This window comes from Mesitornis unicolor, unplaced genomic scaffold, assembly GCF_000695765.1.
Source record: "Mesitornis unicolor isolate BGI_N332 unplaced genomic scaffold, ASM69576v1 scaffold9145, whole genome shotgun sequence".
Classification (NCBI taxonomy): domain Eukaryota; kingdom Metazoa; phylum Chordata; class Aves; order Mesitornithiformes; family Mesitornithidae; genus Mesitornis; species Mesitornis unicolor.
This window is the reverse complement of record NW_010183510.1, coordinates 55,150-72,225: the sequence shown is the minus strand read 5'-3', so window position 1 is coordinate 72,225 and position 17,076 is coordinate 55,150. Positions and strand designations below refer to the sequence as shown.

General features: G+C 36.2%; 1 protein-coding gene across 1 annotated transcript in view; it reads left to right on the top strand.

The window, feature by feature from the left end:
- PTPRQ (protein tyrosine phosphatase, receptor type, Q) overlaps window positions 1-17,076 on the top strand; it is a gene marked incomplete at its 5' end in the record, with an annotated part of 82,006 nt that overhangs the window by 29,635 nt on the left and 35,295 nt on the right. The window contains 3 exons of the mRNA XM_010184168.1: window positions 4,965-5,297; window positions 11,764-11,885; window positions 15,610-15,796. Coding sequence (XP_010182470.1) covers window positions 4,965-5,297; window positions 11,764-11,885; window positions 15,610-15,796 — 642 coding nt within the window. The remainder of the gene's footprint in view (window positions 1-4,964; window positions 5,298-11,763; window positions 11,886-15,609; window positions 15,797-17,076) is intronic.

Here is a 17,076-nt window from a genome sequence, read left to right as displayed (position 1 = left end):
GAGGTAGATAAAAATAGAAGAATCATATAGTGTAGGATGAAAGAAATATTTTTTAAGGACTAGGTCAACTCTAGATTGACTCTAGTCAACTCTAGTATAGGAAATGGTGGAGACATACATACAAAGCTGACATTGAAAGCATTTACAGGTCAAGTAAATGGTTTGCTGAAAAGTAGACAGTGGTCCCATTTGTTGGAAAGCTGAGCATTCTTGTTTAATATCCGACTGGAATACTAACAACTTTTCCCTACTTTTCTAAGCTTTGCTTCAAGGTGTGCATTTCTCCTTAGATTTGTAGAATTTGATTTTTCAGTGCTTAGATCCATAGTTAGAGATTACATTTTCTAATGTGCTGAGGACTAAGAGACACAATCCAATGAGGCTTTTTTAAAACGTGTTCTCAACTGTGCAATTTCCTTTAAAGCATGTCTGATAGTATCAGTCCTAAGTCATGGGAAAACAATCTACAGTTTTTTACATTTTTATGTTAGTAAAATCATTTGGGACCTATTTGCGCTGTACTTCTTCATCCTGAGCAGGACTTTATACCATGATGAGTGTCCCTGAAATCAGCAGTCTATATGAGAGTGCTATTTAGTATGGTCTGGGATATCAGCTTTACTTGGGGAACTCCTTTGAGTAACTAAGCTTTCAAAAATTAATAATCAATACAGAATATTCATTTACTTTTCAGAGACATCAATTTTCTGAAGACTCGTGCTGTGTACTCACTGGTATCTGTTCTGCTTTGTTCTTCACTTTCCTCCTGTTGATGCCCTTAATACCACGCAACAGACATCTAGGCTGCCGCTGTTCTTTTAATCCAAACTCCAGCTACAAGCAGCTGTTCTGTAGGCAGACTTTTTTTTATTAACTTTGTTAGGAACTATGCCGTATCACATTACCGTCTTCTGTTCCCGGCCTGCACAGCTGTAGTCATTGCTTTCCACAGAAGTCTTTACAGAAAGCCATAACTTCTCTCTTTTTTCAGTAGATTTTTTCGTGTGTGTGTCCTTTGCTGCCCTTCTGTTATCTTTGCATTGTGAGTAAGATTTTTTTCTACTGAGTATTTCTGTTGATTTAAACCAGTTCCACTGGCCCAGTTGAGCTTGACCTGTGTCTTTACACAGTCCTGGTGCTTTTTCTACCAGGAATTTCTTTTCATTTATCTTAATCTCAGAGCGGTCCACCAGCTTTGGAAGAGCTAATTAGCATTGCAGCCAGACGAGCGTAGGGAACCAGAGCCAAGATCTGTGAAAGTAACTTCTATTTAGGTGCTCAGCTTCCTGTCAACTTTAGTGGGAGTTCAGGCACGTAAATAGGTTTTAGGAGCTTAAAAGCCCATGTGGATCTGGCTTTAGGTGCTTTTGAGTTTGGCCATCATGTGAACAATGGTGGATGCGCCTGAAAATACCTCATTCCTCCTCTAGTCCAGAAACTGAATTCACCATCATTTCATGGTCAGCCTCTCTGCTAGCTCCTTGGCTGGCTTTCAGAAGCTGAATTAAAAGCTATAAAATGGAAAACAATAGAGTACATTGCACCAAAAATTTCAGACCTCAACAAACTCCCTACTCCCAGAGTCAGAGAGCAAATGCAATATAATTCAATAGAGAAAGACTGTCAGATATATGATGATGAGACTTAAGGGGTCCTACTCTTGATTCCTGGGAAATTTAAATAAGGGAATTGCACTAGAATGCCAGCTAGCTAATCAGGACACAGTCCTAGGCAATTAGTGTCCTGCACCAGCCTTTTTCATGCCTTTTCTTCAAGTGAACCTTTCTGGAAATCAGGAATAATAATGAAGTTCCTGTTAGGCACATATCAAAGCAGCAGTGTATCAGAGCAGATACATAAGTCTTTGTTACAGTTCCAGTTTAATCTGAAAGAATAATTGTCAGAGATGCATTTTTTTGCTTTAATTGTTTTCAGTGTGAACAGTGATCACTTCATCATAGTTGAGTCATGTTCAGAAAATTTAAACAAGCTGCATGATTAGTCTAGGAAGCATGGAAAGGTTTGTTCAAATCACTACCATCTGTGGACAGAAAAAGTTGGGGGAATTTTAGTCATTCTTGAGGAATGGAAATCTGATTCTCCATGCTAGAGTAATTGTAATCCTCTTTGTATCTGTAACCCAAGAGCGTAGTTGTCTTGAAATTGTCTCATTGAACACAGTCATCAAGTGCAAGAGATACTGTGCCACTGGGTGTCACTGCTCCTCACTGCAGCCCTCCGAGCAAACCTCTGATTTGCTCTGGATTCACATCGCATCTTTTCATTCGTTCTAATGAGAGATTATGTTTATATTTGATTTGTCTATGTAAGCAATGAGATAAATCTAACTGGATTTTAAACTGACTGATTCCATTTTAAAGACCTGTCTAGGCACTGACAGAGAAAATTTTCCCACATCTTCTGCCGATTGACCCTTTCTTTTGTAGGAATATTTTGTATATATGCGTCTTAGTAAACTGGAAAAATTATGGCATAAAATAGAAATAAAAGTTTTTGTAGGAAAGAAGAAGTACTTTTCTAGTTTGTCTGTTATCTTGATACCTGCAAGCTTATCTTTTGAAATTATGGTTTTGATGTAGTATTACTCATGGGGATGATCACAGAGACTGTCTTCAGCCTTGTGACAGTAATTTGCATGGCTTTGCTCTGTAGTCAGTGGGAAAAAGACACTTCTTTAGGGGACAAATGGAAAGAGAAGCATTATTTTCCTGCACCTCATTGTTTGCCCTGCTCTCTGGGAGCTGCTCTCTTTCCACTAAATACAAGCAGAGCTCATGGAGGTTGGCTTTATTAGACTTTTGTTGTTCTGTATGAGAGCCCACAAATCAGAAGCACTGTTATTTTTCCTGATATCATTTTTAGTTCTGTAAAATTGCCAAGCATATTTTTCTGTCTTTACTGCAACATTGCTAGCTTTCAATTATTTTTTAGTGGCATCATCCATGTTGAAACTGGAGGTCTTAAAAATGCTTTAATTGAGGCTCAGAGTGAGACTGGGTGGTAACTTTCATTTAACTCAAATAGTTTTATCCATTCTGTTCCACATTTTATCATCATCATCATCATAACTGAGTGTGTAAGATTCATTTTCTTTGCTGCATCTTAACAGACATTAATAACTTATATTTTAATAAATTAGAGAAGTTTTTGAAGAAAAATACAGGGTTTTTTTTATAGTGACCATTGGACATTTTTCTCTATTTTCCATTAACTAATGGTCAAACTAAGCCCTTTCTTGTAGTTTACACAAGTAGCAAATACAGTTTATAGAGCTATTACAAAACTATTGCAGTTTTCATTTTTTGAAAGTGAACACACTGAGAATTACACCCCCAAAACTGTGACCAAGCAAGAAGGTTTTTTCCTGTTTTATTTTTATTTACTACTTCTTGTACTTCATGCTAATAACAACAGAACAAAACAACTGTAATTTTGATAGTATGGAGTATGATGATGAGAGTTGTCTGTAGTGAAGATTATTTTTCTTTTTAGACAGTTTGCTGTTGTTCTGTGTGTGCTTAGTGTGTAGCAGGGTGGGAGCATATGGGGCTATTGCATACTGTGATACTGTGTACATTTGCATGAGAGCTAAGCAGAAGGACAGGAGAAGCACCCATGGTTCCTGTGCCTGGCCCCTCTCCTGCAGGCTCCACCTGCTTTGGACTCATTTGAAGGCATATGACTTCCTCAGCCTTTTCATCTTCACAGCTTGGTTTGACTCAGAATTTCCATTTCTTGTTAAATATTCATATTTAGTGGAGAGGCTTCAGCTTGTTATATTATGATGATTTTTATAAACAAATTGTTGCAGATGAAAGCAGAGATCAGATATTCCCACAAGGCTGAAAAAAAAATTGAGGATTTTCTCTTTCTTCCCCAGTATCGTTGGTCTGGGATCCTTTCATTCTTTGTGTAAGCCTTGGGGCTTCTTCAGTTTCAGTTTGAGGATGTATCGTGTTTTTCTTTTACCAGCTATACTTCTTCCCCCAAAGATTCTGAAGCACTCTTTAAAGCTAAGTGCACAAAATGATTTCTGAGCTGATTTCTCTGCACAGTTTTTGCCACAGAGAGTATTAGTATTATCTTACAGAGTCTTAGAGATAATATTAGCTTACTGTATGACTATGTGAGATAGCACAAAACCATATGTTGCATCCAGACTGTGAGAGCTGGGAGTACACTGTTGGCTTAATATAGATACGGATAAATATATGTGCATGTATGTACAACCATGCACTATTTCTGTCTCCATGCACATGTATATAACCCTTGTATATCCATGTATACTTAAATATATAAATACATGGAAGCAAAGTTTATGGGAAGTTTCTGTATTTGCTTTGTATTGCCATATTATTAGCTCTTTGTGTTGGTGTTCTTTTAATCTGTTGTTTATTGAACAGCTTGCAAAGCACTTGTATAAAGATAGACAAACATATTGCATGTATGGATACTTTCCATTCAGAAGGTGAAACAAGACACTTATGAAACCTTAAGGTGTTGCTTGAGGATTTCATACGTTGCCAAGAGAGAGGGAGACAAATGAGTATTTCTGAGTGAGAGGTGAGGAATCCCAGTTAGTAACAGCAGTAAAAGATGCTATGGGTAGGCCAAAAATAACTGCTTTATATTCCCTCGCCTAGTTGCAACATAGGCCCAAATGTAGGAACAGCAATGTCACACCTCTCAAAGCTGCCCCTGCATGCCACACCTAAAAGTATTTTTTCTTTATTTCAAAAGCTATAGTAAACGTATGCACCCTATCTATATATATATATACAGTGTAATTTACAAATGGAATTACTCCTTATTAACCATATGAAATTGAATCTTGGTCTTTAGACATGCTTATTAAAATATTTTTTCAACACTGGATAGAAGGGTTATAGTTGCAATTGCTTTTCATTCAAATGAAGATATCTTACAAGTGTTTTAATTTGTAGTTCCTAGTGCTCCCAGGGATATTGTTTTTTCCAATGTGCAATCAACAAGTGTGACCTTGAACTGGAGATCACCGAAATCCATCCTTGGCTACTTTCAAAACTACAAGATTACCACACAGCTACAGTCCATCCGCTGCAGTGACTGGGAAACTAAGGAATGTATTGAATATGAGACGCATCAATATTTATATGAAAATGTGGTGGATGACCGGATAGAAGAGACAGTGTATGGACTGAAAAAATACAGGTGGTACAGATTTACGGTTGCTGCCAGTACGAATGTTGGTTATGGCAGTTCTTCACCTTGGATTTCTACGCAAACACTTCCTGGCTGTAAGTAAGGATGTTTGCCATGTGTCATAATGTCATAATGTGATGTTCACCTAAATAAGCAAAAATGCTTGGTAGAAGTTATTTCTTCATAGACCTACAGTATTGGTGAAGTTAATAAGGTTTTATTGCAAATCTTCACATATGAAATATCATTATATAAATCATGTGGTAGGTATGCATACTTGACACTGCTTCAGATCTGAATGTCTTTTGGATGCTCTACTATGTTTACTGCTTACCCAACAGTTAATTCATTCCTCAGCCCTACTCCACATCTAGAATTGGTAGGTCTGAATTGATAAGTCTGAAGCTACTTTGGCTTGATGCACCATTTTCAATCTCACTCCACATGTTGGATGTGTCAGTGAAAAGTAAGTTTTGTTTTTAATTCTTTGACTAAAAATCTGTTCTCTAATATCATAACACACTTCTGAAATTCTGCTCTATGTTCCTGGAATTTAAGCAATAGTTTCAGAGGAATTCAGATTTCTTTCCAACACCTTATCCACCTAAAGAGATTACAAGTCAGAGTAGCCATGTAACACCTACAGAACTGTCATGATGCATACAAGGACTGTCATTCCTCAACTGAGACTTTCGGTTTCCAAGAAAGAGCAGAGTTACTTGTCACAGATAAGTCATCACTAGATATTTGAGAGAAGGGGATGTGAAACATAAATTATTTAGGAAGTTGGCATGTTGACAGGTGACCTTCTCTCCCAGTCTGCAGCCAGTCTAGGTCAAAGCATATCTGAGATCTGGCCTCTGGCCCATGTAGAACAACTGAGAACCACCAGTGGCCTGACTAAATCACAGCTCCTTCACTCCTTTCCTCTTCAAAAGTAATCATAATAGAGATACCAAGGACTTAAAACAGCTGTGTGGCAAGGACTGTTCAATGGCCCACGTACTTACTTTGTTCTATTCGTGTTTTTACAATCATGTGATATGAATCCAAGAGGCTTCTATATAATGCTCCTCATAGTATCTGTGCCGTCTCTGTGCAGTAGTACAGCCATCTATCCTCAAATACCTTACAATTTTTCTACTAGGTAAGGAAATATTATTGTCTTCATTTTTAGATGAGAAATTGCAATATAGAAATTCTAAGCCCCAAAGGGCAAGGACATTTGGACACCGTGATAGTGAACATCACAACAACCCATTTTTCACATAAAGTGCAGAAGCTGTCCCTTGGACTGAGAAGTTCTGGAATCAGCTGCAAAGTCATTCTCATTTGCACTTACTTTCTTTGTCCAGTGATTCTTATGGGGATGATATGCCTGTAAATTAATGCAGTATTTTAAATTGAAGTTAAAAAGCCCCAATTTATAACCCCAGATGGAGCAGAAAATAGCTAACAGAATTGTGCAACTCTGGGGAGATTTCTTACTGTTAGATGGATAGATCTCAGCTGCTGACATATGCAAATACTTATCTTCAAATAATTGTTTAGGAAAGTTAGGGATTTAAACTGGACAGAGAAGCAGATAATCAAAACACACATAATCACAAAGGTAGGATCCTCTTTATGACTTCCTCTCTGGACAGTGATAATTTAGTTTGAGAAAGAACTATTTTCCTATCAGTCCCACTGAGAATATAGTAGTTAAAAGTATAAAAATCTCATTAGGTTGCACAAGCCCTTTCCATGCCAATACAGTGTTGTTCTCAGCAGTAGGTCCTCTGTGTGCCCTATTTGCTACTTTAACAAATGGGCAGAAGTTTAAAAAGTTCCACCAGTACTTCCAGTCCAAGTGTCTGGGGCTGCTGCCCTGTGTCTGTGGTGAGGGAAGTGGGCAGCAACAATTTCCCTGTGAGCTAAATCAGTGACGCATCAAGAGGTGAGCTGCCTCTAAAGCACACCACCATGAAGTCAGGAAAGCATGGGTACTATTCCAGATATCATGGCTGGGTGCTGGTCTTTTTCCTGGGGTAATGGCAATCAGCTGAGGAGGACAAAAAAGAAGACCAGAACATGTCCCAGCTGGGCAGCCAGCTGGCAGCTCTGATGTGCTTCAGCGGCGCGGGGAGCCTCCCTGAGCAGTTGCTGGTCTTTAGCAAGGGCAGGTATCTAGCTACCTGACCTCAAAGACTAGTCTATGGAAATACCGTTAAACAGACCAAAAAAACCTTAGTTCCCTTCTTTCTTTTGCAAAGAGTAGTGTCTGTAGCAGGGAAGAGAACTTCAGGATGCCCAAAACAGATCCAGCACTCCAGGCAGCCTGCGGAGTGTGTCCAGAGAACAGGTGTCGATCCCCCTTTCCTTTCCCTCGTGGACAGGGCCAAGCATCCTCTGGATTAAGCCTGCTGGTGCACAGCCAATGTACAGGGTCTGTTAGGGCTTAAGGGTGCTTAGCTGCTATGTAAAATAGCCTGAGTACTTAGCCATAAAATCAATGGGAGCTGTGTTTGCAGATTTGAGGGCAGAAGTTAGCCACTGTTTCAGGTTTTCAAGAAATGCCTCTCTAAGATGTTGCTCCAAAGGGAAGGTTACCTTGGTGAAATAATAGCCAAATGATTCTTCTTCAGAAATAATTGGGTTCTCAGAAATTTGTGTTTCTCTCAAGCCTAAAGAAAATATAGTTAGCATACTAATATCCAAGAAGTTACAGCACTTAAGCTGAAGACTGTTAGACTCATTTCCTAGAATATAAAGAGATGAAACTTCAGCAACAGCAAAAATTACATAACAGGATCCCTAAATATTCTTTACAAGTGCTGAAGATTTGACTGTTGTGCTAAAGCAGAAAATCCTAATAATTCTGAATATCCAGTGACAAAGATGAGCATCTTAGCTGTTTATTTCAGTTATTCATTACGACAGTAAATTTAAGGAATTCTTTTTGAGATTCTTTCTTAACTCATTTGCAAGTTTCAAACAAGACATAATGGCTGTATTCTGTACTGAAAGTGGTTATAGCATTACTCTGTGGAAAATGTTATAGGTTGTTCAGTACAGCCCATTTCTCACATCACTCAGATAAAACTATTCAGCCTTCTGTCTTGCAGTTTATTCTCACAGGAATTGTCCTACTGCCTCAGAAAGCAGTTTGATGGCACTGTTATTGCTTAGCTGATGGATTACCCAAAAGCCAAATCTATTCTACAAGATGAAATATTTTCAACATAACCTAGATTTATACAGTCACCAGTACAGAAGATCACAGTGTTGTGTCACAGTAAGGGAAGGGGCAAGAAATGTTTTCCATAGCCAGGGAAACTTTGTTCTCTCACACCTGCACTTACCCCAGTTTTCACTTTTACATTTATAAGGAGAATAAGACAAGCCCAATCACGCTTTGGAGGGTCAGCGTTAGGTAAAAAATGATTGGCAGTGAGATCACTGACCTCATTTTGGATCTCGTACGGTTACACAATGCAATGCTTTTTGGGAATCTGCCAAGTCTCCTAATGCCAGGCTATACTGAAATACAAAAGAAAATCCCAGATGTTCGAACATCTCATGAAAGCTCGGACATGGATGTATGGGGCAGAGGGCTATGCTTCTCTTTTCAGCACCTTCTTACCCAATCCATGCTGATACCCAGTTGCTTGGTATACTTAAATAAATGATTCTGTATGGTTAGAAGCAGTAATATTGCATCTGTTGTTGTATGCCCTTCTTCTGTCAAGTTTTGCCTGAGAGTGGGGTTTTTTTCCCCCATTCCTTTCTTTCTTTCAGAACTAAGTATTGGAAAGGAAATAATATATATATTATACATAATATAAGTGTTTAAATATAGGTAAAAGTAATGTAGGTGATTATAAAATGAAATAACTGAACCTCACACTTAATTTTTGTTGGGAACAAGAAAAAAGGGCTGGTCTTAACCAAACTGGCAAGCATGGCTTTCTGGTAGAAGGCTGGAGTATTCGGTCTTATTTTTGAGGATTATGCTAAATGATGGGCTATCCAGACTTATCTTCAAACTAACACACTTAACTGCTGCCTTAGCATCAGGACACAGATGGATGGGAAAGATGACCCTGACCTCCATAAGACCCACATTCCTGTGCAAGGATAGAAGCATGATAATCAGGAAATGATGGTTATTAGTTACAGAAAATGCATTATTGTGAAAACCAGGAGAAAAGTGCTTATGAGAGGAAGTGATTGGATTATGGGGGAATGAGAGAATAAGACTAGGTCATTTCTACTGAGTAAATTGCTGTGATTTATAAGAGAAAGGGTACAGTGATATCATGGCCTCGTATTGACTAGATTCATTTCACAAACAAACCTAAATCAGAAAGTGGCAGTTCCCCACTGAAGCAAACACAGTTCTTAAAAGGACGGTTTTTGTGAGACATGAGACATGTTAGACATGTTTCATTTTCTAGTTTTCTTTCTAATTATACAGGCTATTTCAGAAAATATTTCTAAATTTCAGTATCATTCAGTTAATGTCTGATACTCTACTTTTCATTATGAAAAACGACCAGGTATTAATGCTTAGGTGTATTTTAGATAAGTATCTTAAATGCAGCATGCTCAATTAGAATTTTCTTGCAATGATCTAAAAATGTATCAAATATAAACTGCAAGCCTAAACCTAAATTGGCTTCTGAAAAAAAAAATGTTGGGAGATTAAGTGTTCCATTAATGCTATAAAAAAAGTGATGGAAAATTGTCTTTGGAAACTTGGTTGGTTTGGACACTAAGGCTCAAGAAGCTATGTATATAATTTTATACTTTTTTTCAGAAATTTCAGCTGTTGATAAAGATGATACCACATAGTTACCGAAAGCATTGTTCACACTAAAAGACACTGTTTAAGCAAGAAGTCTGACACACATTACCAGCAAAATAAGCTTAATTTGCACTGATTCTAGTTTTTAGGGAACATGCTTGCCCTTGTATTTTGTTGTGTCTGTTCTAGCACCCCACTCAACAGCCAGCCTTCTCTGAGCAGGCTGCTCTTTCACCACCCTTCATATGCTTTCACAGCTCACTGTTACATGCTTCATTCAGTTGTTCCATGCTATTCAGTATTTTGGGGATTGCTTCCAATGGTTGAGTTCCAATGGTTGTTCCTGCCTACAAAGTCGAGTATATTCCTGCTAATACCAGCACAGCAATCTACTTCCTATATCCAACACACTAAACACTTCATAGCATCTTATCAGCTCCCAAATCTTCCTGTTTTATTCTGCAACTGTGATGCAAAATTTTCACTTTCAGAGTGCAAAATTTAATGGGTTCTCCTCATTAATCTTTCACACATAGTTTCAATAGCTACGTACCTGCTTCCATGCTGTATTTCCTTTTCCTAATCTGTTTTCTACTTAAAAAAAACAAGTAGCCTTGTATAAGCTCCATTTTTCCTCATTAAGCCCTCTTACCTAATGATTAATGGTGAAAAAAAATACATATTCATGCATTAATCATGTTTGAGAAGATAGATTGTATCTTCTGATTAGGATAGATAGGGTCACTTTTATTGTTTTTTATAACAGACTGTTCAGTCATATGTGTTAATCATAATAGTATTTTTTTTTGTGGTAGATTAAAAAAAAAGGTAGCATGAAGCCAAGTTCTGGACGTATGTACAAATCTGTTGTTCCTTCTATAAGAGGCTGTTTACTGATATGTGTCACAGTTGTCTTTTTTTTTTGTCACAGACCAAAAAAAAAGGCACTATGGAGCCAAGTTCTGACATTATCTACAAATCTGTTGTTACTTATAAACCAAATCTTATTTTTCTGAAATTTACCACAGTCATTATGAAAAATTAATACCACTTACTGAGAACTGCTGTGTTGTTATAATAATTTCATGAATTTCTTATTAATTAATAAGAAATAACTGGGTTAATTCACATATCACCTTGAGAAAAGAAAATCTTTTGGAAAATCCCGTTTCTTAATATGAACATTCTTGCCTGCTTACAGTTCCTATCACTTTTGTTGCATGTTTTCCAGAGTTTCTCAACATGTTAAGAATAAGTTGAAATGAAACCTAGAAAATATTTTTTCTGTATAAAATTGTTTCTACTAGTACTTTCCAACATTGCTGGAATTATTTTCTAGCATGCAGAAGACCCTTGTGTTTTCACAATTTCTTGTTCTTTGAATGACTTACTTGATATAAATGAATATATTATGCTTGTCTGTTTGTCTAAATAGTTGTATATATTTTTTTGCTGGTGTCATGTAAAATACATACAAATATTTTGTAATTTTAAAATTGTTTAATTTCAATTTAAGAAGAATTTGTAGGGAGTTCATAGTCTACAAAAGTAGCAATTGCAAAGAAAGATGTGTTTCTAAATCCCATTGTATGCCTTATATATGAGAAAGAAAGAATGTTATAATTATTTAAGCAGTGTATAATGGTAAATGTGTGGAAAAAGTTTGGGTTTTTTTTCAGATTGAAAGATATTTTCTGCTGGCCACTAAAATGTCTAAGTTACTTGTTGGGCACTTCTTTGGCCATGATTCACATACATATGTTTTTCTACAGCTCCAGATGGTCCTCCAGAAAATGTGACTGTCTTAGCTACATCTCCTCACAGTATTAATATCAGCTGGAGTGAACCTGTCGTCATTACTGGACCAACATGCTACCTCATAGACATTACCTCAGTAAGGCAACTCTGTTTTATTGTTGGTAGTAGTACAGAAATATGGTGATTTAAATGCCAGAGCAGATGTCCTTATAGAAATTACAGAACAGACATAAACAGAATTGAAAATCAGTATGACTGTGTCTATGACTCTGTCTACTTCCTCATAAACTCCATATATACATTTATAAATTTCAAAATTGGAGATAAATTAATTATTTGGTATTAAAAAATATGTGTTAATAAGAAGTCTTGGAGAAAAAAAAAGCATAGCTGTAAAAGTGTACAAGAAAAGAGTAGCTGTGCTTTGCAGAAGTGTACCTCTGTCTAACAGCAATTATTCTGTTTACCAAGAATATAATAATGACTGGGTTTTTTTCTTCAAAAGAAGGAAAAGTTCATTGTCATGATTTTACAAACAAGAGTGGAAAGCCTAGCAAAAGAAAGTGACTTGTACAAAGTTACACAGTGCATCAGAGGGCGAACTTTAAAGTCAGACTAGATTTCCCACTTTCCACTTAGTGCCCTGTCGATCAGATTAGCTGTATTTTGGTAGCACAGCAATAACACTTCTTTCTCCTTGATCTTTGTAAGCAAAAAAAGACTGACATAAGAGAAAAGCTCTGGTGGCCTTTCTCTTTTCATCCTCTACTACCCTTATAATACTCCTTAAAACAACCATTAATAAACCTCATTTCCTGCCCTTGGGCAAGATATGAAACTTTCTAAGTTTGAGCACATGAGAAGTTTTAAGTAGGATATAGGTTCCCTGTCTTTCCGAAAATGATACAGACAGGGCTATCAGTGAAAATGGGAAGCAGTTTACTAGACTTTACCCAGGAAAACTTGCTGTTTGCTGCTTCAGAAATCTTGAGTTAGTCTCATAGATAATAGGGAAAAAAAGAAATAAAAACTACTTCAAACTAGTTAAAGACTTTAAATAGAAAGTTCTTTCAATTTTTTGAGAAGAGAGCAAGACTATTATGTGCATATTTTCAATGTTTCTAACTTGGTCATAAGAATTACAGATACACTAAAATAATAATGTAGAGATTTTTGTGCAATCAGAATTTCTAAGGCGATCAGTAAAAATATACCAAATATTTTTAAGCTCCTCAGTAAAGTTACAAGAGAGAGTAAAGTGTAGTCCTGCTATTTTCTCTTCCTCTAACTTTATTGTGCAATATGTGAAGTGCAATCTGTTCAGTTCAGAACATACTTACCACAGTAGTAGTGTGACAGGATGAAGGCTGCACAGTAACAAGGGGAATACTGACAGGGGAGGAATGGTTCCTTGGCCCATCGGATAGGTCTCTGGAAACTATATAACAGTTTTTACTTCTCCTTTACTAGAGTTATAGAAAACGTTTTCCTCGTGAAAAGTTCCTATCACTTTTGACTAAACAACATTATAGTGCCTCAACAGAAAAAGTTATTTAATGCTTTTGATAAAACTTTCACATTCAGTTTTCAAAGCATGATTTTTTGTGTGTAATATTTAATCAATTTGTATTTAAACAATTTATCCTCTGACTGATAATACCTAAATTATAAACAAAGTGTCATCTGATTCTACACTATGAAAATGTTATAAAAACCTTATCAATGTACGTTATAGTAAAATTCCTGAAGATGAACTATGAAAAGTTTCACGTGAGCTTGCTAACATTTGGAAGGAACTTAAAAACCTGTTTTAAATACTCAATTTGGAGGGCTTTGGTTTTGTTTGTAAGAAGTGATTTTTTTTTTCAAATATATTTCTGATATCTAGCTTTATGTTTAGAGATGCCTTGTAATCAGATATTGTCTGTGTAATGAACTACAGGTGCCAGTTCTGTAGGTAATCATCTTACTAGACAAATCTATTCCTTCTTAAATACCAATAAAGCTGTCACAATCTTTTTCAGTGAAAATATGAGTACATATTTTATTGTCCCAGTGGGAAAATTTTTATGAAGACTTCAAATTCCACAAACTTCCTGTGTGTATAACTTTACTCATTTTAGTTCTCAACTGTGTATCTTTAAGGATTTTTAAAAATAGGCTCACAGAACAAAATAATTTCAGATTTTTACTCTGTGATGTCTTCTTAAAAGGTAGTAATTATTATTCATTAGTGAATGTATGGGGGTTCTGTTTAAATTGCTAGGATGTTCCTTGCAGTTTTGTAGATCAGAAAAATGAAAAAGTACTCCCTCATTATTATTCCTCTGAGTCATATTTTAATTTGTCTTGCTGCCTACTATAATTAGAAGTAGTCCTGAATAAAATATTACTGCACATGAGAAAGGAGAATGGAACTGACCCATTAAACTTCAGGAAGAATAGAAATAAATTTAGCAATGTAGTGCTGTGATTGTATTTTAGCTCTTGTATAAATATTTGTATGCCAGGTTTCTGATAGTCAGATAGAAAAAGTGTTTCAGCTCTTGATGGCCATCCCAGGAAATGAATGTCTGTTTAGTCCATCAGAAAGTTTAGTTCAGGTTAATTCACAGTGGGGATAGATGCATATCTGTCAAATAAAAGGTATGCTTGAGCTATCCTAATGTTTTAGCAGCTGCATTTAATACAGATTTCATCCAGTGGGAAAACTACTGTATAGCTACCTAATCCTCTTTTCAAATTACACACTGAAGAAACAATAATGAAAACATCATTAACTAAACTAGTGGGAGTAGACATAAAAAGAATTTTGTAAATGATACTTGATCAAACACTAGAACAGCTCCCATTTTTTCATTTTTTCCTTTTTTTAAACTAACATTAGAAGTGATTAATTGGATATAAAGCCCAACATTGTAGATTTTTCTACAGAACTACAGATTATTTGAGATGTGGGGTTGATAGGGATCCCAAGAAGTAATCCAGTCCATATGCTGCTCTAACAGAGAAACAAGCATACCTAAAGTCTTCCTCACAAATTATTCATTATCCTTTTCTTAAAAGTGTCCAGTGTTGAAAATTGCTCAGCAACCTCCAATAGATTGTTCTAACTAAACTTATGGTCATAGTTTTAGTTGCATATTTAGGTATGTCATTGCAGATTTTGTAATGTTGAGTTCTACTCTTTTTTGGTGCAAGTAAAATTTCTATTTGTGTTTTCACAAACACTAGAGATTATCATCGGTTTAGTAACATCCTCTTTTCTATTTTGAAGTTATTACTATGTCCTCTACCATCCTCCCTTTCCTAGATTGAACCCCAGTTATTTCTGCTTTCTATCTTTTCTAGTGAGAGAATTATTTCCTCCCCACTGTCTTGTATGTAGTGCTTCTATTATTATATCACAAAAAGAATTGCACTTTCTGCAGCCATATCAACATTACATATTGCTGCCGATTTTTCTTTTTTGTTTTTGTATTTCAAACAATTTTCTGCTATAAAGCAGAAATTCTGGATCTCTGCCTGGTTTGATTCCCATTTCACGTCACCGCAGCTTCCCTGGCCCAGTGTCTACCGATCAGTTCATGTTTGCTTGGTAGAAGACAGCACCAAGCAAACAGCCCATTTCCTTCTTCCCATATTACGTGAAGTGCTGAAGAGGCAACACATGGGTGAGATGAAAGCTTACTCCCCTGTGCAGATTTCTAGACTTGGTAGCTAGAGACTTCTTGTGAACTCTTCTATGTAACTGGTTAGAAAAGTGGAAAGACAAAAGTTAAATAAGGTGTTCAAATGGTAATGTGCTACTTTTGGCTGTTTTGTCTTGTAATAGTTTTTTTATTATTGTTATTTTACAGGTAGATAATGACAATTATAAAGCCCAATTTCTGAAGACAAATGATGAGGGTAAAATCTTGGAAATTACTGATTTAAAAGCATTTACAAGGTATTCTGTAGTAATCATTGCCTTTACAGGGGATGTTAATGCTGCACTCCTTGAAGGCAAAGCTAGTTCTCCAGTAATTGTCTCCACATTTGAAGCAGGTTTGTATTTTTCTCTACTTTATGTGGATCAAACTTTGCAGTTTTTCTTTCATCTGACAAATAAATGACAATTTTGAACACACAATGCACATCTAATGCAGATTTGTTCTCAAAATATTTTTCTTCAATATTTAAAAACATGGCAGTCAATAAGAAAGTGATGGTGATAAATACTAAGATATACTTTTAGTAATGTAGACATCTTCACTTGCTTTATGTAAAATATGGATGTGTGGAACACAGCCATCTAGATTACTTCTATAGTAAATGAAGAAAGGTTTTCTCTATATTAGCATGTACATATGGGATACCTGACTCTCTCTTGTGGAAGTGCCTGTTCCCCTTAAAAGTCTATTGAAAACTCTATACAACATCCTTGGTCTTGATGCAAAATTTAAACTTATAAAAGTAAAACGAAGTGAATCCTGCCATTTATAAATGATACCAGTACTGACTTGAGGACATAATCTGTGTATTCTCAGTGGAAGGAGGTGGCTAGTGAAGGCCCACAGGGATCTGTGCTTGAGTCGGGTGTTCCACAGATTCAAAACGACCTGGAGAATGAGTTAGATACCAAGGTGCTGATGCTATTAAGTTAATCAGAGAAATAGAACTGAGAAATGAGACTTCATGACACCCAGAGAACACAGAAAAATAGACAGCATTTGCTTAGGAAAATATGGAGAGATGTACATGGGGAAGATACAGTCCTAACTGCAAGTACATAGCTCCTGGTTATGCTCCTCCTCCTACCTTTGCTGGTTTTGAATTGTTCACTAAGGCTGTTCAAACAAACAAACAAAACAGCAAAAAAATATTTGCTGAAAGTATTCTGACGTTTTGTTTCATTGAGACTAATTATCAACTGTGTATAACCTACAATTGACTTGTCTAGTGAGGTTAGCTGCAGGTCAGCTTTTTTATCTGTATACTCAGGTTAGTTTCAGATTTAGACATACTACACAGTGATTGTATTTATCATTTATCTTTTCTTTGATGTATGAAAAGCCAATGTCCCTAATGATATATGATATGATATGATATGATAGGATATATGATATGATAGGATATATGATATGATATGATATATGATATGATATGATATGATATATGAGTGTGCGTATGTATATACATCTTTCTAATCCCTTTAGTATGTTTTTCATGATCTGTTTATATCCCTGGAGGTTGACATGGTCTTTTACTGTGGAAAAATGAATGAAGATTGAATTAGGTGGTAGCTGTGTCTGTCCTGTGAACTCTCTTCTTTGGTAGCCCTTTCT